This window comes from Lagenorhynchus albirostris, chromosome 9 (assembly GCF_949774975.1).
Source record: "Lagenorhynchus albirostris chromosome 9, mLagAlb1.1, whole genome shotgun sequence".
NCBI classification, from domain to species: domain Eukaryota; kingdom Metazoa; phylum Chordata; class Mammalia; order Artiodactyla; family Delphinidae; genus Lagenorhynchus; species Lagenorhynchus albirostris.
The window spans coordinates 2,486,449-2,508,653 of record NC_083103.1 but is presented as its reverse complement, the minus strand read 5'-3'; the positions used below and the strand labels follow the sequence as shown (position 1 = coordinate 2,508,653).

Here is a 22,205-nt window from a genome sequence, read left to right as displayed (position 1 = left end):
AACCCCTGCTTCCACTGCCACGTGCCCTCCGACTGTCCCTCCTTCCTCACAGAAGGACCCTTGTGGTTATGACAAGGGCCCCAGAGAGTCCGGGAGAATCTCCCATCTCAGGGTCTGTAACTTTGTTATATCGGCGAGGTACCCTTTGCCGCATGAGGTGACATGCTTGCATGTCCTGGGAATAGGGATGGGGACATCATTGGGGGCCTTTACGCAGCCCACCACATGGACTGATTCTGGCCATTTTATTTTATTTTATTTTTTTTACATCTTTATTGGAGTATAATTGCTTTACAATGGTGTGTTAGTTTCTGCTTTATAACAAAGTGAATCAGTTATACATATGTTCCCATATCTCCTCCCTCTTGCGTCTCCCTCCCTCCCACCCTCCCTATCCCACCCCTCTAGGTGGTCACAAAGCACCGAGCTGATCTCCCTGTGCTATGCGGTTGCTTCCCACTAGCTGTCTATTTTACGTTTGGTAGTGTATATATGTCCATGCCACTCTCTCGCTTTGTCACAGCTTACCCTTCCCCCTCCCCATATCCTCAAGTCCATTCTCTAGTAGGTCTGTGTCTTTATTCCTGTCTTACCCCTAGGTTCTTAATGACTTTCTTTTTTTCTTAAATTCCATATATATGTGTTAGCATACGGTGTTTGTCTTTCTCTTTCTGACTTACTTCACTCTGTATGACAGACTCTAGGTCCATCCATCTCATTACAAATAGCTCAATTTCGTTTCTTTTTATGGCTGAGTAATATTCCATTGTATATATGTGCCACATCTTCTTTATCCATTCATCTGATGATGGGCACTTAGGTTGTTTCCATCTCCGGACTATTATAAGTAGAGCTGCAATGAACATTTTGGTACATGACTCTTTTTGAATTATGGTTTTCTCAGGGTATATGCCCAGTAGTGGGATTGCTGGGTGGTATGGTAGTTCTATTTGTAGTTTTTTAAGGAACCTCCATACTGTTCTCCATAGTGGCTGTACCAATTCACATTCCCACCTCTGGCCACTTTATTAAATGTCCTAGTCATCATGGTTTTTTCTTTTTTGTTTTTCCTGTTGTCTTTTGTGTGTTTTCTTTGTTCCACTTTCCTCTGCTGGCCTTGAACTTATAATCCGATTATAATTTTTCTGCTTTTTGTCCTCAAAGTGCTAACAGTCATATTTAAAGATATTTTTCTTTGGAAATCCAGCATTTATCTGGATCTGTAAGCACCACTGAAGAAAACAACCGTCATACCATGATGTCATTGATATTCTCCGTCTGAAATTGTGTTTACAAATTATCCTCCAGGAAAAAGGTGCTGAGCCTCCTTCGTGCCCTGTTTCTGAAGGCGTGTTATCCTTAGCGCTGATCACAAAGGGCTAGCTCAAAATAAAGAAAACTTAAAAAACAAAATAGAATCTTAAAACGCACAATAATTTTTTTTTTAAAAAAAGGTCTTATTTGTTTGTTTTCATGACTTAGGACGGTGAACTCTCTTGTTTGTTTTTGGCCGTTTGCGACACTTGTTCTTTAGCCTACAGTTGAAGTGTCTAATTTATTTTAAGAGTTCTTTATATGTGAATAATATCAACCCATCCCCACATATGATAAAAATACTTTTACTTGTATGTTGTTTGCTGTTTATGCGTTGAGCTTTCAATTTTCTGTTTGTTTTTGTTTTTGTTCAAGAGGCTTACTCCAATTGGAAATCGGATATTCACTGAGGGTCTCTGTTTTGTTTAAAATATAAGTTTACCTCCTGCCTTGAACACATTTTTTTTTTTTTTTAGTTTATTTACTTATTTATTTATTTTTGGTTGCACTGGGTCTTCGTTGCTGCGCGCGGGCTTTCCCCAGTTGCAGCAAGCGGGGGCTACCCTTCGTTGCGGAGCACGGGCTCCAGGTGCGCGGGCTTCAGTAGTTGTGGCTCACAGGCTCCAGAGCACAGCCTCAGTAGTTGTGGCGCACATGCTTAGTTGCTCCGCGGCATGTGGGATCCTCCCAGATCAGGCCCTGAACCCGCGTCCCCTGCATTGGCAGGCAGACTCCCAACCACTGCACCACCAGGGAAGCCCTTGAACACATTTTTGTATAAATGTGAACACAGGCAGGTTTTGGTTTGGCCTGGGGAGGATTAGAAGCCACAGCGGTGGGAGTCCTTGCTGGTGGCATCCGTGTGTCGTGGCCACAACTGGGGGCACCCCCACCTGCATCCTGTCCTTCAGTCCCTCTGGCAGGAGGAGCCCAGGGTAGCGAGACTTAGCCAGTGCAAAGCGGGATTGGGACCTGGCCACCTGACTTGATAGCGCACACTATTAATGGCTGGTTTTATTTCCTCCTCCATCACTCATGTCCCAGGGCATTTATTTATTTGCCTTATTAATTTTATCTGACAACCCATCGTCTTAGGTACCCCTTAAGGCCATCCTCCCGTGGTGCCTGATGCCTTCTGCCCTGAGCACCTGCGCTCTCACCCTGAGCTGGGCTCCAGCACCTGGGCTTTGCCCAGCTCTGCCTTCTCTGCCATCTCTGCCATCTCTGCCCAGCTCTGCCCAGCTGTGCCCCAGCTCTGCCCAACTCTTCCCAGCTCTGCCCCAGCTCTGCCCCATTTCTGCCCAGTTCCGCCTAGCTCTGCCCCAGCTCTGCCCCATCTCTTCCCAGCTCTGCCCCATATCTGCCCCATTTCTGCCCAGCTCCGCCTAGCTCTGCCCCACCTCTGCCCCGTCTCGACCCAGCTGTGCCCCAGTTCTGCCCCAGCCACTGGCCCCAGAGCACCCCAGCCTCTGGAGCTTTGATCCCCTCCCCTGCAGAGGAGGAAGGTACCAGGTGGTCCGGGAGGAGATGTAAACACAATGTGTATCCTGAGAAGGGTCCAGACAGAGGGGTGAGTAGATTTGCTCAGGGCCCACCACTCCCCACCCCAGCCCCGGCCCCTCGGACCCGTGGCCCCTGCCCTGCAGCCTGCATTCTGGGGTGGGGGGTGTTCGGGTCAGGAGAGGTGCTGGGAGGGAGAATTGGGGAGGCACAGGGGCTAGTGCCTGAGGCCAGCAGGGGACGAAGAGGTGATGTGACAGCAGGGGTGTGAGAAGGGGAGGGAGGGAGCCACTGGAAGGTCCGAGAACCTTCCCGGAGGAGAGGAGGAGCCCTGAGCAGGGAGGGACCTGGTGCTCTGTTTAGAAGACGCTCTCCCATTTAGGGCCTACGCTGTGGCGGAAACACTTGGGCTTGTTGTTAACTTTGGTTTGAGAAAGCCACAGGGGAGCCTTCTGATTCTCACAAAGGACGGAGAAGCTTCACATCGAAGCAGACACACAGCTCTGCTCTTTGCCAATGAGCGCGTGGTCCCCTCTCTCCACAGGCCCGTGATGCACCGAAACGTCCGCTACAACTGCAGGGTGATCTTTCTCAACAGGTAGGGGACTGCCGGGAGCAGTGACCTGCCTGCCTCCGCTGAGCTCTAGGGGCCTGCGGGCACTCGTGCCAGGGCCCTGGGGGCCCTGTGCAGGGAGGCTTCTTCTGGAACTACCTTAGTGGGGGCTGGGGTACCAGGCGGGTGACTCGAGTGGCACTGCTCCTGGTCTCCACCACCACGGACACCTTCAGGTATTAGAAAGAGAGAGGCCATGGGGTTGGGTGTGGGGACACATGGCCCCACTGCTGGGAGGTCAGTCCAGGGAGAGAGGCCTTGTCATGTCCCCTCGCGCCCCTGCCGGGTCTTAGCTGCCCTGTGCCCGTCGACTGTCGGGGTGCACGGACCGGCAGCTGCTTCTCGGCAGGGGTCGTGTTCATCTTAGGTGTGGCCTTGTCCCCCTGCCTGTAGGAAGATCCTGCTCATCAGACCCAAAATGGCCTTGGCCAACGAGGGCAACTACCGAGAGCTGCGCTGGTTCACCCCGTGGTCCCGGAGCCGGTGAGTCGCTGCCCGATGCCGGGAGCCAGGTCTGTGACTGCTCCTTGAATGCTTGTGAAGCGTCTTCCTGCGCGTAGCTTGTGCAGGTCGCGGGGGAGATAGACAAGGATTCCGGGCAGAGTCCCTGCCCCGCAGTACCTGTCACTTAGCTATAGCTGCTTTGACCCTGCCGATTAATTTATAGCCCACTTATCAGAGACCACGTGAAACTCTCAGTCACCAGTCACCCATCCTCCATCATTACATGTGATCCTGTATATCACGGTTTCCCAGCTCCAGCCCCATTGCTTTAGGCTGGATCATCCTTGTCGTGGGGGCCTGTCCTGTGCATGGAAAGGTGTATAGTGGCATCCCTGGCCTGCACCTGATAGACACGTCCATTTGTGACAATTTAAAATGTCTTCAGACATGGCCAAGTGTCCCCTGAGGACAGAATCATCCCCAGTTGAGAACCCCTGCCCTATATTCTTCTTATAGTTATTCCTGTCTATTTATTGTTGCTGCTATTACAAGTGGAATTTTATGTAGGAAAACTTGAGATTTTGTGTGTTGCTTTTGTAATTGGCCACCTTACTACCTTCTCTTATTGGGTCTAGTAGTTATTCTATTGATTTTCTTTGTTTTTTTTTTCAGGTAGAAATTATATAATAGAAAACTAATTTTACTTCTTTCTAATATTTACATCCCTCAGTTCATTTTCGAAACTACTTTTCTTGGCCAGCGTTTCTAGAACAATATTCTAGATCATTTCTAGAACAAATGTCTTTGATAACAGGCATTTTTGTCTTTTTCCCAACTTGACTTGGAAAGCTCTTCCTGTTTCTGATTTGGTTTCAGATTTATATCCATCCTTAGTTATTTTTACTTTGGGGATTTAAAATTAATTGAGAATGGTTGTTGAATTTATCAAATTTCTTCTTAGCATATGTTGAGATGAACATGGTAAGTCTTTGCATGTCTTTATAAGCTCCAAATGGATGTGGAATGTTAAACTTTGTTTCCGTTTGCTAGTATCTATTCAGGATTTCCCTCTCTTCCCTAAATTTTTTTTTTTTTTTTTTTTTTTTTTTGCGGTACGCGGGCCTCTCACTGTTGTGGCCTCTCCCGTTACGGAGCAGAGGCTCCGGATGCCCAGGCTCAGCGGCCATGGCTCACGGGCCCAGCCGCTCCGCGGCATGTGGGATCTTCCCAGACAGGGGCACGAACCCATGTCCCCTGCATCTGCAGGCGGACACTCAACCACTGCGCCACCAGGGAAGCCCCTCTCTTCTCTAAATTTATATGCCAGTGTTATGTTAGTTAAAAACATTTTTTTCTGTGCTCTGAATGCTTTAAATATTATAAAAATCATGTAATATCAAGTAATAATATGACAACTTCTCTTTACAATTGGGAATGTTGTATCAAATAGTGTTTACTTTTACACTTTTTTAGTGAGGCATAAATAACATGCAATAAGATATGCAGATTTTAGGAGCTTTCTTTTTTGACAGTTGTGTGCATTCGTGCAATCACACCCTAAAGAAGATAGAGCCATGTCCACGGCACCTCTGCCCCTTTCCAGATGATGCCCCCAAGGTTAGTCTTCTCCTTTCTTAGATTTCATACAAATGGAGTCACACCATGTACATTCCTTTGTAAATGGTTTCTTTAGCTTAACATGATGCTTTTGAGATTCGTCCAATGGTTTGTTCCTTTATACATAGTACAAATAGTTTGCTCTTTTATATAATAATATGGTTTTGTAATTCATAAATAATTCTATAAGCTTGATAACAAAAAAGAAATACACAACCCGCCCCCCCACAATCTGCCCCGTCTCCGAGCCCTGCTCCCCATAGCTGTCCATTTCCATTTTCCATTTTCCATTTTTCTCCTTTCTCCTGTAGCCTCTGGGTTCCACCTTGGTATTTCTTTCTTTTTTTTCTTTTTTTTTTAATTAATTTATTTTTTTGGCTGTGTTGGGTCTTCGTTTCTGTGCGAGGGCTTTCTCTAGTTGTGGCAAGCGGGGGCCACTCTTCATCACGATGCGTGGGCCTCTCACTATCATGGCCTCTCTCGTTGTGGAGCACAGGCTCCAGACGCGCAGGCTCAGTAGTTGTGGCTCACGGGCCTAGTTGCTCTGTGGCATGTGGGACCTTCCCAGACCAGGGCTCGAACCCGTGTCCCCTGCGTTAGCAGGCAGATTCTCACCCACTGCGCCACCAGGGAAGCCCCCGCCTTGGTATTTCTAACTCGTGCAAACATTGCCATTTCGTGGCCTCCTGCTCTGGAAGGACAGGACTTGGCACACAATTCAGCCCTCACTGTTAGTTTCTCTGACCTCCTCTTCCTAACATGGGCACTTCACAGTTCTCTGGTTAAGTTTGTTTAAAAAAACAAATATTCATCTGAGTGAATTTGATGATCTAATTGGCTTTATTCAATGATTCAGGAACCGGGCAGCCTCCCACTAGTAAATAGAAGGGGCTGTACACAATGGAAGGTTTTTATAGGCAGAAGAAGGACAGGACGAGAAGATATTAGCGAGAGAAAAGTTTCAGGCCAGGCCTTCCTCTTTGATACGGAGGACACAGCAAGCAGGGTCTTTTTTTTTTTTTTTTAGTTGATGTATAGTTGATTTACAATGTTGTGTTAATATCTGCTGTACAGCAAAGTGATTCTGTTTTATATATATACATATATATATATATATATACATTTTTTAAATACTCTTTTCCATTATGGTTTATCACAGGATATTGAATATAGTTCCCTGTGCTATATAGTAGGACCTTGTTGTTTATCCATTCTGTATGTAATAGTCTAATTTGCTAATCCCAAATCCCAATCCTTCCCTCCCCCCACCCCCCTCCCCCTTGGCAATCACAAGTCTGTTCTGTATGTCTGTGAGTCTGTTTCTCTTTCGTAGGTAAGTTCACCTGTGTCATATTTTAGATTCCACATATAAGTGATATCACATGGTATTTGTCTCTCTCTGTCTGACTTACTTCACTTAGTATGATCACCTCTACGTCCATCCATTTTGTTGCAGATGGCATTATTTCATTCTTTTTTAGGGCTGAGTAATACTCCATTGCATACATACACTACCTCTTCTTTATCCGTTCATCTGTTGATGGACATTTAGGTTGTTTCCATGTCTTGGCCCTTGTGAACAGTAACAGCAGGGTCTTTGTCGTGCAGAGCCTGCCTCCCCAGTGTGAGCAGGACATCAGACTGACTGTTCTCAGAGGTTGAAACTGCAGTTAAGTCTTGGTTTCCTGTCTTGGTGCAGATGACTCCATTTTGGGCTTGCTGTTTCTCTCTAACCAGTCACAGCTCAGTGTTTCACGATCGGCCGATATCTGCGTTCACAGCTGAGCCGCAGATTGTGTTCTGAATCAGTGTTTCTTCGCTCATTTCTCCTGCCTGGAGTCGACCAGTGTCAAGTTCCTTTGCTTTCAATCTCTGTTCTCGCCCAACACCCCTCCCACAGACAGACAGGCACTTCCTGCCCCAGTCTGCTTATTGTCCCCCAGGCTGGCTGCACAGCCGGTACCCCCTCCCTGTCACAGTTCTCTGGGACTTCTCTTCCCTCCTGGGTTTGCTCAGCCTCCTAGATGACTGTCTTCCCCTGTCAGTCACTCATTTGCTGAAACTCAGCATCCAGTAGCTTTCTATGATTCTACCACCACCAGGCAATGAACTCAGTGCTGATACTGTCTACCTGGAGGTAGTGTCTGACCCCACAGGTTCAGGGCTCAGCCCCACTGAACTGCCCCCCACCCTACTTCAGATGCCAATCACAAGTCTGTTACTGTGGACACATCCATTTGTCCAACGTGCAGCAAACCAAATGCCGAGATGCTGAGGTTTGCAACTGTGCATTCAGGCCACCCAAGATGGCTGCCCTCTTGGCTCTCTGTACATCCCCGCTGGACCAGTCCCTGCCTCACCTACACCCCACTCACCTGACTCACCTTCCCTCTTAGTCATAGAGCCTAATCAGTAAATGCCTACATACTTGCCCCCTGGCCCCAGCTAGTGACGACTGTTCTAATCTTTAGATCAGAACTATCTATGACAGTTTATCAAAGGGGCAGTGAGGGACATGCCCCTTTGCTGGTTTCCCTGGTAACCAATGAGCCAACCTCCACGTTCTTGTAAAACAACTGGGCTACATGAAGCTGGGAGCGTATTCAATTAAAGAGAGGAAAAAAAGAAAGAAAGAAAACAATAACTAAAGTGAGCTACCTCAGTAAAGGCGGTTTACAAGCAGAGGGGTTTTAACAAGCTGTTCCCCAGTCTGCTGCTCTGCAAGACAAGCTCAAGAACTCCTTTTAGCCGTCAGCTTCTGTTAACTCTGTGAACTCCAGGGGGCGTGGTTTCAGTCGTCCCCCCCCCCCCCCCCCCCCCCCCCGTCAGCTTCTGTTAACTCTGTTAACTCTAGGGGGCGTGGTTTCAGTCCCCCGAACCTTCTAAACTTTCCTCAGTCTTGAGGGAAGGGGGCCATGACCACTCTGGCTGCTTCCTGCTGAAGAGGGATGTAGGCCTAACAAAGCTTTGAGGAATGAAACTGTTTCGAATTTGATAGCAAATGCTCACAAATCCCAAGAGGAGGCCAAGACTTTGGGCTTAAGGATACAAGGCAAACAGCAAGTAGAGAGTTATGACAAAAAGGGATATAAATCCTAGCAAACACAAAACGATAATACCTAGTTTAACCAGTCCCTCAAACATAGACATAAACAAATATATATGCCTAGTTATCCACGTTGGGGAAACTAATCAGACTCAGTGAACAAGCACAGAAGTATGCTAGCAAGGAGACCTTTTATAGGCTATACATTTTATCAGTTATACTGAATTGTCAAGGAAACATTTTACATGTGCTTTTAGCAGTAGACTTAAAGCAAGCACTGGTACATGTCACGAATACGTATACTCTGTGACAACTTCACTAGAGAATTTTCTTTCCATCTGAACTTTGGGGGCAAAGGTATGGTTCGAAGTAAAGCAATAACTTTAATGTTGATAGGGGAGACAGACATTTGGTAAACAGTAAATTGAATTAGTAGAATGGGTCTGGTCCAGATTCTTGGGTCAGCTGTCTACAACTGCTGCCTTCTTCTCATCCTGGGGTGGGTGTTGTTTGGGTCAGCAGTCCTTTCTGTAGACCAGTCTGGTGCAGAGACCCCTCGTAAGTGGGAAATATGAACTCGAGTCAGTTCCCTTGTTTCACTGTGCTTGAGCTACTTATGAATACCTGATAAGGGTCCTTTCATCTAAGTTGGAGGCAGAGCCCTTTAAATGATGACTTTTTGTTGTTGTTGTTGTTGTTGTGATACGCGGGCCTTTCACTGTTGTGGCCTCTCCGGCTGCGGAGCACAGGCTCCGGACACGCAGGCTCAGCGGCCATGGCTCATGGGCCCAGCCGCTCCGCAGCACGTGGGATCTTCCCAGACCGGGGAACGAACCCGTGTCTCCTGCATCAGCAGGCGGACTCTCAACCACTGCGCCACCAGGGAAGCCCGAAATGATGACTTTTTTAGTATGTATAATCCCTGGTTGCAGGTCATGGGGCCTCTGATTTTCATCCAAAGAGAGATTCCTGTGATCAGCTTCTGAAACAAGCTTCCCTCTTCCCACTGGTAACCACTAGTTTGTTCTCTATATCTGTGAGTCTGTTTCTTTTTTGTTATATTCAGTAGTTTTATTTTTTAGATTCCACATATAAGTGATATCATACAGTGTTTATCTTTCTCTATGTGACTTATTTCACGAAGCATAATGCCCTCCAAGTCCATACACAATGTCGCAAATGGCAACATTTCATTCTTTTTCATGGCTGAGTAGTATTCCATTGTGTCTATGTATCACATGTTCTTTATCCATTCATCTGTTGATGGACACAGGTTGCTTCCATGTCTTGGCTATTGTAAATGTGTTGCTATGAACATTGGAGTGCATTTAACTTTTCAAATTATGTCTTTGTTTTCTTCTGATATATGCCCAGGATTAGGATTGCTGGATCATATGGTAGCTCTATTTTTAGTTTTTTGAGGAATGTCCATACTGTTTTCCACAGTGGCTGTACCAACTTACATTCCCACCAACAGTACCCAAGGGTTCCCTATCTGTTCCATTCTTTGATGCACCTAATATGTTTTCATATCTTCAAATGTCTTAATTTTTCAAATTATTTTCTTAGTTTTGAGCTCACTTTTTATCTTCTATTGTCTGATTATCTTTGCTGTCTTGCATTGGCTTCTGTTGTCTCTAACTCTATGCCAGTGTAGATCTCTAGTTCACTTTTTTTCCCTCCATTTCTAATGTTGAAATGTTGAATCCTTTCAGACCATCACTCATTTAATGGTGCCTGTAGGAAGGGTGGCAGTGGATACTGAGCTGGAACCAGAAGCTTTCATTCTGGTGCAGTTAAAAAACAAAACAGAGTTTTTACCCTTCGGGAGTTGTGCCAAAATGGTGACAATAAAATGGTTCTGTCACTGTGTCCCTGCTTTAGTAATGAGTCTGTCACAGCTTCAAGATGCTATTTCAGGCTTTTGTAGGAAAACAGAAAAAAGGCCCAGTTCTTGACTGCAGAGAACTTAAGAATCTAGGTTCACTTTCATTAGATTCTTAGGTGGATGCCCCAAATCTGAGCCCAGCAAGACGGGGGTGTTGGGGGGCGGGGGTGTCGAGGGGGCTCTTGTAGCTCCCAGAGGGCCAGAAAAGACTTGAAATTAGCATGGCCAGGAGTGGTTTCTCGGCAGAAATATGCTGCTAGCGTTTCTCCAGGGGATGTTCGCTGAGGAAGAAGAACAGCCCATCAGAGGAGCTGTGCAGAGCAGGAGGGGCTCAGGTGTGGAGGCAGCTGGAAAGATGGGTCGGGCCAGCGTGAAGCCAGCTTGGAATGACTCACTGCCGATCCGGAGGGTTTATTGTCGGTACTCTGGTTCTTTAATGAACTGTGCGGACCTCATGAGCCATCCGCTAGGTGTAGGTTGGCTTTGGAGCAGAGCGTGGGGAGGAGCAAAGGGGAACCTGCGCCGTTCCCTGGCGGGCTTGCCTGCATCTGGTTCTGAATGGATCTTCGTGCAAATTGAGGGGAGAGGCGAGGGTGAAGGGAGAAACCTTGGGGCGGCTCTTCCCTCTAAAACAAATTGTGACGCAGCGGCACCGCCATCACCGAGCCTACTGATGGTGAGCTCATTATGGGATGCCAAGGCAGCTCGGGGGTCAGAGGACGTCTGCAGTTTCTTTTCCCTTCATTAGTGAGGGAGAAACAGCATTGTCCTCTCAATTTCTCTGCTTTTAAAATTTACTTAAGTAAAAGCCACGAACATCTCCCAGAAGGTTCTTGTGAATTCCAAGAAAGCAAAAAGAAATCTAGTTAATTAAATGTCTTAGTGGTGCATCTGGTAACAGCCTATTTGAGGTCAGATTTGGAAACCATCTATTGTTCGAATTCTACCTTTTCGTGTAGACCGTGGGATGGCTTGTACTGAAGTTGTGTATTAAACTCTGTGTCCAGCTCATACAATCTGGGATGTTATGTTATTACTTCAGTGATGATATCCGCTTGTCACCGTACGTTGGGTTCATGCAGTGTGATCATTCTGATTCAGGACGCTTGAACAGGAATTCCACCTGGATGTCTCCGTGGGGAAATGCGACTTCTTTTCAGATAACCCCCGTGACATGCCTCTCCGATGCCGCGCGTGAAAGTGTTGACACAAGTTTGTGCCCACTGCACAGTGAGGCCAAGCAAACTGAAATGTCAGAGTTCGGAGCAGAGAAAGGTTTTCTGCAGGGCCGCGCAAGGAGACGAGGTGGCCCAGGCCCTGAGAAGTCTCAAGCTCCCCGAAGGGTTTTGACAAAGCGTTTTTAAAGGCCGGGAGAGGAGGGTGTTGCAGGGTACGCGATCAGTTTGTGCGCAATTCTCTGATTGGCTGACCGTGAGGCAGCAGGGTGGTGTCACAGGGGTGAATGTGATCAGTCCTTAGGCTCCAGGAGACCTGGGGCTACGTGTTCATGGTCGCTGAGTAGTTCTTCCATTTGGCGGTGGTGGTAGGGGGGTGTTCACATCTGTAAAGCAACTCAGGAAATGGGCATCAACTACTGTTATCTAGGTACTTCAGAGAGGAACTAACGCAGAGGCTGTGGGGGGAGGCCTGTCCCAGGAAGGCCCCCATGGCGTCCTGGTCAGTTACAAAAGGGTGGGGAAGCCAGGCCGATGGTAGCAGAGCACCCAGCGTCTCGCTGTCACGTGGCCTGGGAGCCTCATCGCGCAGGCTTATACTGGCCTTTTTGCCTTAAATTGATGGTTCCTTTGCCAGCTCATCCGTTCCAAGCTCTCGTTTTGCTCTGCGTCTGGGTGCCGTTCTGCGTATTTCCCGGATGGTCCTTCTCACATCTGTGGTGGTTTCCTTTCCAGGCAAACAGAGGAATATTTTCTCCCCCGGATGATACAGGACCTGACAAAGCAGGTGAGTCTTGGAGAAGAAAACCCGTTCTCGGTCAGACGTCGCTCTGGGGTGGGCCGTGGGGGCAAGACCCGTCGGGTCAAAGTAACGGGCATCACCATGGCCCGTGTAAGGAGCACAGACAAAGGGATGATGTCTGTAACAAGTGGGGAGGGTCCCGGGAGCAGAGGTGGGGGGACGGTGGGCGTCTCCTTTCCCCTGTGTCATGCCTGTCCTGGCCCTGCCCTCTCCTCTCCTCTGGCTCACTCAACGGGGTAGAGGGCTCAGGGGAGCCTGGGGGAAGGGGTTCCTGCCCCACCTCGGCCGGCCGGCTGTTCCCTGCTGGGCTGGGGTTCGGGCTTAGGGACTGCTCAAGAAGCCGGGTTTGGAGGGTTTCTAGTTATAAAACTCATGAAGGACTTTCCTTGGCTGCCTGTTCATTCTGTGAAAACTCAGCATCAGAAATCTGTCTTGTCCTGTCTTATCTTTTGCACCTGGCTGGCCAGGCCTGAAGAGCTTTGACTTTGCAGCCTTATCTGGGGACCTCGACCATCCCCTTCGTCCTGGAAGCTGCTGCGGTGGGACAGCTGGGACCTGGTGCTGTCCACTTCCTGCGGGGCGTTGAGAGCCAGGGGCACAGAGCGGGTGTTTCGGGGGGGGCCCTGATTTCTCTGGCTCCTGCTTGAGTTTCCATTCTGGTTGCCAAGTGTATCAGTTTGTTTAGGCCACCATAACCAAGCACCACAGCCTGGGTGGCTTAAACAACAGACATTCACTGTCTCCAGTCCTGGAGGCTGGAATCTGAGATCCAGGTGTGGGCAGGGCTGGGTCCTCCTGAGGCCTCTCTCCCTGGCGTGTAGACGGCCGTCTCCTCCCTGTGTCCTCACGGGGTCGTCCTTCTGTGTGTGTCTGTGTGCTTTTCTCCTCTTCTCATAAGGACACCAGTCACATTGGATTAGGGCCCCACCCTAGTGACCTCATTTTACCTTAATCACCTCTTTAAAGATCCCCATCTCTAAACACAGCCACATCTGAGGTGCTGGGGCTTAGGGCTTCCGCACATGAATTTCGGGGACACAGTTTAGCCCATGACACCCAATTCTCTGCACCCCTCACTGTTGCGCTCAAGGTGGCTCATGGGGACACACTGAACCTCCGCAGTGGAGCAGGTCAGCAGGGACGCATCTGGACCTCGGGGATGGATCGGGGGGGGGGGGCAGGAGTGCCCTTCTCCCCGATCCCACCAGCCCCCAGACCCTTTTCCTCTTATGCCAGGGGTCTCCGCCTGCCTCTCGCTTCCCTGGCCCTTGGGCCAAGATCACCGCTGCTCAGGAGCCAGATTAAGTCACTGGCACCGGTTCTGATCCCTAAGAGAGGATGTCCGGGGGGCCAGCTTGGGTTGGTGCCCCCCGCGAGGCAGTCAGGGCTGGGCACAGCTGAGGTTGGGGACAGGGGCTCTCAGCCAGGTCTGGTCGCCTCCCATGTGACCTGGAAACTTTTCTGACCGTGAATTGCAGCAATGGGAACAATTTAAGTGCATCGTGATCCAGACACAGTGAGTGTGTGTGTGTGTGTGTGTGTGTGTGTGTGTGTGTGAAACAAACATTTCAGCAGCAGTCCCCCTGCTGCGAGAAATCCTCCCTTTCATTCTTCTAGGACCCTTTGATATCCTAGAAAACATACCAGGTGACCCCCCTAAACCAACGTGGGGGCCGCCTGCAGGTGGAAGGACGCTGCTTGGTGTCCCTGGTTGAGAGCAAGTTGCAGAAATTGGCCCTGGGTGCAAGTGGATTAAAGTTCAGGGGAGTTTTCAAGAAACAGGGCAAACCAGCCCCGTAACTGCCGTAACCTGGATGATTCAGGTCAGGGGCCCGTCACCGAGAGCCCCCCTGCATGCTTTGCTTATCACCCTGTTGCCCCGAGCCCTGGTCTTGTCACAGGAAGATGGGGTCAGGATCCCAGCCCTAACCCTGTGATAAGGAATGCGAGGCACCCGTTGCAGGGTGTGCAGGGGTCCCGGGACGGCCAGCTCAGGGTCCTGGCTGAGGGCTGTGTCTGTGGCAAGAAGCATCAGAACAGAAAATGCCAGGCCTGCCCCTCGGTTCTTGCCCTTGGTGATAAAGGGAGTTGAACCCACTAACACACACGTCAGGGGACCCAACCAAGAGTGCTGGGATGCGGTCCAGGCCCGCCAGGATGATTTTTTGGCTCAGTGAAATGGCAGCGCAGCTGAAACTTGGTCCCCGAGAGAGGAGGCCAAGGTGGGCCCCACGCCCGGGTGATCCTGTCAGCACTTGCTCATCTCAGTGACTGCTCAGACCAGTGCGGCGGCCTCAGGGGCAGCTCCGTCCCTGCCCTGGAAGCTCCCACCCCTCGGGGGACACGAACGTAGCTCCTAGAGACACAGGGACCCTGCGTCCTGCCCCAGCCCTGCTGTTCAGGGGCTGGATGACCCGTTGGCTGGCGTCTTTGTAAGAGCTCAGTCCGTTCGTTTCTGACATGGGGATGGGACCCCCAGGAGCACAGATGATGTCAGAAGAGCACCCAGCCGACGCTGTTGCCGCTGGCCGTCTGGGCCCGTGGAAGCTTCAGGAACCGAGTCGCAGTTCACTGCAGCCACGATCAAGCTCGTGGCAGCTCAGCTCGGCTTCCAGGTGTGACTGAGGCCCTTGGGTCAGCGGAGGAGATGCCTGCTGGCCCCTGGGCTGGGAACGCTCCGGGTCGAGGAAGGATTCATTAGTACTTGAAACAAAATCGTGGCCTTCATGCAAGTCTCATGCGTCACATCTGGCGTCCTGGTTCAGTACCTGGCCCAGACGGGATGGCCAAGGGGTCTCAAGCGCTCTGGTCTCCCGACCCAGGAAACCGTGCCCTTTGGGGATGCTGTCCTCTCCACCCGGGACACGTGCATCGGGAGTGAGGTCTGCGAGGAACTGTGGACACCCCACAGGTCAGCCTTGCCCTCTGCGCCATAGATCCCATCCTCGCTGGGCCCCGGAGGATTGGAGGTTTGCAGCCTTCCTGGTGTCATGGCCTGGGGCTGGGGAGATGCCCTGGGAGCTGCGGGGCTGGGAGGGTGGGTTGGGGACACCGGTCTCTTTTCTTTGCCCTCCCCTGCCCACAGCCCACACGTGGACATGGGCCTGGACGGCGTGGAGATCTTCACCAATGCCTCAGGCAGCCACCACGTGCTGCGCAAAGCCCACGCCAGGGTGGACCTGGTGACCATGGCCACCACCAAGGTAGGTGGCGGCGGGGATGCTGGAGCGTGTCTGCCTCACGCTTGTGACCCCAGCGCCCAGCGCTGGGCGGGGCCTGAGCGTGAGGATGCTCGGTGCTTCTGGTTACAGCCGCAGCCGATCGGTGTGCGTGACGCCCCTTCCCGGGCCCCACTTGCCTGACCTCATTTAACCCTCAGAACTGCCCTACGGGCCAGGTGCTGTTGACACCTCTGCTCTTTGGAGCAGGACACTCGGTACATGGCGGTCAAGTGGCCCCTGGGCTCACACCCCAGCCATCCGGTTCCTGGGCTCTTGACCATCATACTGGTCTCAGGACAAGTGACATGGTGACCGGGAACCAGGATGCCTGTTGGCACCACAGCAAGGCACGGGGAACGCCCACGAGTTTGCCCCTCTTGCTGGCAGCGTGACACCAGGGGCCGTGTTTGCGCTTTCCTGGGACAGAGTCTCGGCTTCGTGAACTGGGGGGTTGTCTTCTCTGAAGCTGCATCTCTCCTCCTGTCTGGTGGAGGTGAAGCGCCTGCCTTGAAGGGTAGTTGGGAGGCGAGAATGAATGATTCGTGTGATGCCTGGTACCTTGGAAGGCCGAGAGCACCATAGCTGCAGACATTCCCTGGAGGCGCACATTTTCTTGCTGGGGTGGGGGGCTAACTATGACACAGTCGCAGGGGCGTCTGAAGCTTCGTGTGTTTGGGCCGGAGGAGGGTGAAGGTGACGGACCACAGTTGACCGTTGCCGTCCCCTGCATTTTCCAGAATGGCGGGATTTACTTGCTGGCCAATCAGAAGGGCTGTGATGGGGACCGGCTGTACTACGACGGCTGTGCCCTGATAGCCATGAACGGCAGCATCTTTGCCCAGGGGTCCCAGTTCTCTCTGGACGACGTGGTACGAACCAGCCCGCGTGGGATGGCGGGAGGGTCTCTGGTTCAGGGGCTGTGTTCTCTGTTCTCCCCCATGACGGGGGGTCTGATGTGGCCCCCGTGGTGGGTCCTGCTGGTTTTGATTGCTTCCTCTTCACCTCCTTGGTTCGGGAGGGATTCTCACCCTGAGGTTATGGGGACCGCCCACACAGCACGCTGGACGGATGGGATCCCCAGCAGTTTATCAGCCCCACGTGCCCTGCAGGGTCCCCCCGAGGCTGCACTTGGAGCTGAGGGAGAGGCCAGGAGCTGCAGGAGCGGGCTTTGTAGTGACAAGAGGGGTGACCCCTGGTTCCCGGGAGGATGTGATGGGCTTGTTTGAAGAATCCCACAGCCGGGGCTGGCGGGGAACTGGAGCCAGTCCTCAGGAATGAGGAGGCACCGCGCCTGGTCCCCGTGATGAGAGCGGAGCCCGTCCGTGGGGGCAGATCCAGGAGGGGGCTTGCAGGTGGGCCATTAGGGGGTTTTCCCCAGAGATCAAGGCAGCACACGTTCCCTGTGGGCCCTGCCCCGCGGGTTCTGGAAGCAGCATTGGAGACCCCCACCCTCCTCATTCTGGGGGGCGCCCTGGTCTCACTGGACTGATGACCAGCTGGGGGCGCGGGGGGGCACGTCCCCCCAACGTTGTCGTAACCTCACTGGAGCCACAAGTATGAAAACTGCACACCCTCTGCTTCTGAAAACACATTAACGTGAGTACAGAGCTTTCCCATGTGATTGGACATTAGTTTCCTTTACAGAGAGAATAAGACGAGAGGAAAAGGTGCTTGTAGAGAATCGTGTGGCTCTCCCTGTTGGTTTTCTTTTTTTTAAGCACCCAAGAAGGAAAATGGCTGTTACTGCCCCAAAAATGGGAATAGATTCCACTTCTGCAAATGCAACACAGCGTAACTTTCAGTGCTGCCGGGAAGGGTCACTCTTACTGGGCTCAGACGGTCAGTACAGGTCTCATATGGCATCGCACATCTTGTCTTTGGATCCAACTTGGGTTTTTTTGGGAAACAAATGTTGGAAACGCTCACTCACAGAGGCAGGTGGTAGCAAAAAAAAAAAAAAAAGTCTCCGGGGATTGCTCTGCCGGAGCAAAAGGCAAGCGGTGTCACGGAATAAGAAAGTCTCCAGGACCCTCTGTTGTAACTTCTGTCGCTTCATCTCCTTGGCATCCACGCAGATGAGGTGATGTTTCATGCCTTCCGCCGTCTCCTTGGGGTTGTTGGCAAGGAAGTGGTTATGAAACCAAACTTCGGTTTCAAAATGGACCGAGGAAAGGAACTTTGAAAAGAATCCCATGGTGTTTTCTTGCCCAGAGGGAAGCCCGAGGTTTGGCAGTCTGGGCCCCGGCAGCGGGAACACTCCTTCTCCCTGCAAAAGTCGTCCTGATCGTGGTCCCTCAGACCTTGCTTTCCAAGTGGCTGCGTCCCCAAAGGCGTCCTATTGTTCAGTATTGACCATGTTAAAGACGGAAGGGCGTTGGAGGGGAAGATGAAGGCCATGCAGACGGCTAGGTGTTCATCTGCTCCAAACATGCTTCAGTGCACGTCGGTTTGGCCAAAACACTCAGCCAAACGTCAGAGCCTCAGGCACCTGGTGGCAGGATGCACTGGCAGGGGGGTTGGGGGGGTCACCTGCTGCAGGATGAGCAGGCGTGCAGGTCACTACACGTTCTGGACCCCGTCCAGGCCCCCCAAGGAGCCCCCATTTCAGCAAGCACACAGGTGATTCTTCGCCAGACAGAAACCTGGGGACCGTTGTCTCCCGCCCCCTGGAGGGGGCTTTCAAGCCAGAACTCTCTGATTTTGCCTGAGTGTTGGGGACAGAGGTGGCATCACTGCCCTGCGGCCAGGGCAGTGCCCTTCTGTCCTGCCACCTCCTCCGTGGTCAGCTGACCTTCTCGAGGGCACATGCTTCTCACAGCCTCGATCGAGCCTTTGTGCAAGGCTAACCTAGTTCTGGGGAAAGTGGACTGGAGCCTTCTTCCCAGGAAGGGTTCACTCCTCCGGCGTCTTCTCACTTTCTGTGGCTTTGTCAAGGCAGCCCGGCGGCTTCAGTGACCCATCACTTGGGAAATGACAGGAGAACTAAAGGACGCGGCAGCTCTTTACTCTCTGTCTCTTCACGGGTGTTTCCAGCTTGGGTTAGGCCCACTGCTGACACAGGTAGCTGTCCACAGCCCAGCGGCAGGAGCGGGGGCCCAGCCACCCTGTGTCCCCCAGTGGTGCCCAGAAGCAGTTCTTGCTGTCCTGCACCTGTGTGTATGAGACAATGTCCTCATAATATAATTTGATTAGTGTTTTTTTCTTCATAAGGGAAGGAGTAACGTCTATGAGTTAAAACTTTTCCCTTTTCTGTAATTTGTTGCAAGTGGCAGAACCCCCATCTCATCTGGGTTCGAAGGAATGAAGCATCATCTCCTAGAGCACAGGCAGCACGTCCAGGCCAGGATCCCAACGCGATGACTGCCGGGGCTCTGGCTCCACCCCTCCGTCACTCTCCATCTGGGCCTTCCTCTGTGTGGGCTTCATTTTCAGTTGCCTCTTGGTCACAGGATGGCTGCAGGAGCTCCAGCCATGCATCTTCATGCAGCCTCGTTCAAAGGCAGAAGAGGGGCCCTTGCTCCTCGTGTGTCTTTTTAAGAAGCTGTCTCAGAAGCCCCAGCAGACATTTATTGACAGGATTGTGTCCCGTGCCGTGATTAACGAATCACCGGCAATTCAGTGGAGGTTCCCGTGGCAACGACAAGAGGAAAGGGCTTTGGGTCGGCAGCACCACTGGCTGTCCCCTCTCCCTGGACCCCCAGTCCCTGCCTTAGAAGGCATAACTCATCGGGTGCCATTTGGCACACCTACGAAAACAAATTAGACGTGTGAGTGAAAAACAAAACAGAACAGGAAATCACGATTTCTCTTTGAAACTCCCTTCTCCAGGAAGTCCTCACCGCCACGTTGGATTTGGAGGACGTCAGAAGCTACAGGGCAGAGATTTCATCTCGAAACCTGGCGGTAAGTGCTTATAGACACACACGTGGGATGCGTGTCAAAGACCCAGAATTTTTTTTAATAACAGCTTTATTGAGATGTCATTCCCTTACCCCACAATTCACTGATTTCGGCACACGGTTCAGTGGATTTTAGTGTATTCGTGGAGTCAAGCAGCATCACCACAATCAGCGTCAAAACATTCTCATCACCCAAAGGAAACCCGGACCCAGGAGCTGTTACTCTCCGTCCACCTCCCCCAGGGCCCCCGGCAACCATCAGTCTGCATTGTCGCTATGGATTTCCCAATTCTGGACGTTTCATAGAAATGGAATCATATCATATGTGGCCTTTCGCGTCTGACTTTCTTCGCTGAGAATAATGTTTTGTGGTTCGTCCATGCTGTAGCGTGTGTTAGTGCTTTATTCCTTTTTACGGCAGAATAATATTCCACTGAATGGCTAGACCACGTGCTGTTTGTCCATTCGTCTGTCGGTGCACGTCTGGACCATTTCCACTGTCTGTGATGAATTGTGCTGCTGTGGACGTATGCCCGGGTGTCCATGTGGACGTGTTTGCGTGTCCTTTGTTACATACCTGGGACTGGACTGCAGCGTCCTGTGGTGGTTCCCTGTTTGACTGTAGGAGGCCCTGCCAGGCTGTCCTCAGCCACTGCCCATCTCACGTCCCCCCAGCGCTGTGCAAGGGCTCTGGGTTCCCCGCATCCCTGCCAGCGTTTGCTACATCCGTCTCTGTTCTGGCCGTCCTGGCGGCCGTGAAGGGTCCCCAGTGGGGTTCTGAGCTGTGTTCCCCACTGTGCAGTCATCCCAGGGGCCTGTGCGGGTACCAGCGCTGAGGGGTTGTCCTTCCCAGGCCAGCAGGGTGAGCCCCTACCCCCGCGTGAAGGCGGACTTCGCCCTGTCCTGCCACGAGGACCTGCTGGAGCCGCTCTCTGAGCCCATTGAGTGGAAATACCACAGTCCCGCCGAGGAGATCAGGTGGGGCCCTTGGGAAGCTGGGGGGGGGTGGTCCTGTTGTCCCCCGGGGAACCCCCCATCCCCTGCTGCACCGCCAGGTGGCGCTGCGGGGCCAGCGTGTCCTGGTCTCCAGAGCCTGCCCTTGACGCTGCAGCCGGAACCCCTGGCCCACACCCAGCCCTGCCACTCCTCGCCCTGGGCCCTTGGGCACAGAGACGCTGTTCTTGCCTTCCTGTGCCATTTCACAACCGGGCCAATGATAGCACCTGCCCCCTGGGGCTGTTTTGAGATTTCAAATGAAATCATTCACGCGAAGAGCTTAAAACAGAGACCTGGGCGTCGTGCTGGCGGCTCTCACGGGCACAGCGCCCACCTTGGCACCTGCCCCCAGGTGAGCTGTGGACCAGGTCAGCAGTTCCCCATCCTAATGCTTCCCATCGTTCCCCAGCCTCGGACCTGCATGCTGGCTCTGGGATTTTTTAAGACGTAGCCAACAGGTAAGGCATCAGTGTCTCACCACCTCCCTCTGCTTCTTCTCCCGGTTGGTTTGCGTTTGATCCTGCGGCAGGCTGGTGACTTTGTTTTTAATGCAAGCATTTCATGGCTCTGCTTCCGTCGGGAGCCTCAGCTACGCTAGACAGAGCCCAGAGGTCCCGCTGAGCTCTGGCTCCGTCTTTGGGGTCCTGTCTGATGACACTGAGTTACGAGACTCCCCGCCTCCTGCCGGTTTCGTGATCGTGCGTGTCTGTTGTAATTCACCGTGGAGACCCAGCCTTAGACCCTCCACAGTGGAGGTCCCTTTGCCTTCTAGAAAGTCCATCCTGGAACGTGCAGGGCATCTTTTCCCCTCCCCCAGGGAGAGTATTTTGTGGGCGCTCATTTTTGCAGGGGGCGCATCTGGGGGCGCATTGCTTCCCAGAGGCCCTGCTCACACCCCCGTCTGGTCGGCCCGTTCCAGGCGGGGTTCTTCCTGCCCCTGAGCGGCGGGGTGGACAGCGGGGCCACCGCCTGTGTCGTCTACTCCATGTGCCACCAGGTCTGCGAGGCTGTGAAGCGCGGAAGTAGGTGACGTCTGGGGCCCGAGCAGGTCCCAGGGGCTCAGCCTGTGGGAGGAGCAGAGGGGAAACCCAGGTCCTGGGCACCGTGGTGGAGGTGTATTCAGATGTCACAGCGTCGCGCCCGAGTCCCAGGGCCTGGGGACAGCAAGGCCGTTAAAGTCCCTTCCAGGGCCCACGTGGCTGTGTCCATCAAGACACAGGTGCCCGTCGCTGCCGTGTGTCAGCAGTGTGGCCCCGAGGAAAGAACAAACCCACGTTCACACCCTGTCGCTCTGTGCGGTGACATCGGCCATTCCCTCAGTGTCCGCGGCCGAGAAACGGGCATCGCGGGGCCGACCTGGCGAGGTTCCCGGGCGGTGGAGAAGGGATTCAGTGGTGCAGACACCTGGCACGCGGCACGTGCGCTTCTGTCTGCTGGTTTTCAGGTCAGGAAGTGCTGGACGACGTCCGGACCATCGTGAACCAGACCAGCTACACCCCCCAGGACCCCCGGGAGCTCTGCGGCCGCATCCTGACCACCTGCTACATGGCCAGTGAGAACTCCTCCCGGGAGACGTGCAACAGAGCCAGAGATCTCGCCCAGCAGATCGGAAGGTAGCTGGTCAGTGGCGTCGGACACGGCCAGGTGGCGGTGACGGCGGGCAGCTCCCCCCAAGGCCACGTTTGTGGGT

The 22,205-nt window shown here is 52.3% G+C and overlaps 1 protein-coding gene across 4 annotated transcripts in view; it reads left to right on the top strand.

Moving 5' to 3' along the window:
* NADSYN1 (NAD synthetase 1) overlaps nt 1–22,205 on the top strand; it is a 33,713-nt gene that overhangs the window by 5,028 nt on the left and 6,480 nt on the right. For 2 of the 4 annotated variants that reach the window (XM_060158255.1, XM_060158259.1), the window contains exons 4-14: nt 3,359–3,412; nt 3,821–3,910; nt 12,333–12,384; nt 15,222–15,310; nt 15,485–15,602; nt 16,358–16,489; nt 19,449–19,523; nt 20,322–20,497; nt 20,925–20,973; nt 21,435–21,537; nt 21,960–22,128. In XM_060158255.1, the coding sequence (XP_060014238.1) occupies nt 3,359–3,412; nt 3,821–3,910; nt 12,333–12,384; nt 15,222–15,310; nt 15,485–15,602; nt 16,358–16,489; nt 19,449–19,523; nt 20,322–20,497; nt 20,925–20,973; nt 21,435–21,537; nt 21,960–22,128 (1,107 nt within the window). The remainder of the gene's footprint in view (nt 1–3,358; nt 3,413–3,820; nt 3,911–12,332; nt 12,385–15,221; nt 15,311–15,484; nt 15,603–16,357; nt 16,490–19,448; nt 19,524–20,321; nt 20,498–20,924; nt 20,974–21,434; nt 21,538–21,959; nt 22,129–22,205) is intronic. The other 2 variants (XM_060158257.1, XM_060158258.1) reach the window with 2 other exon arrangements.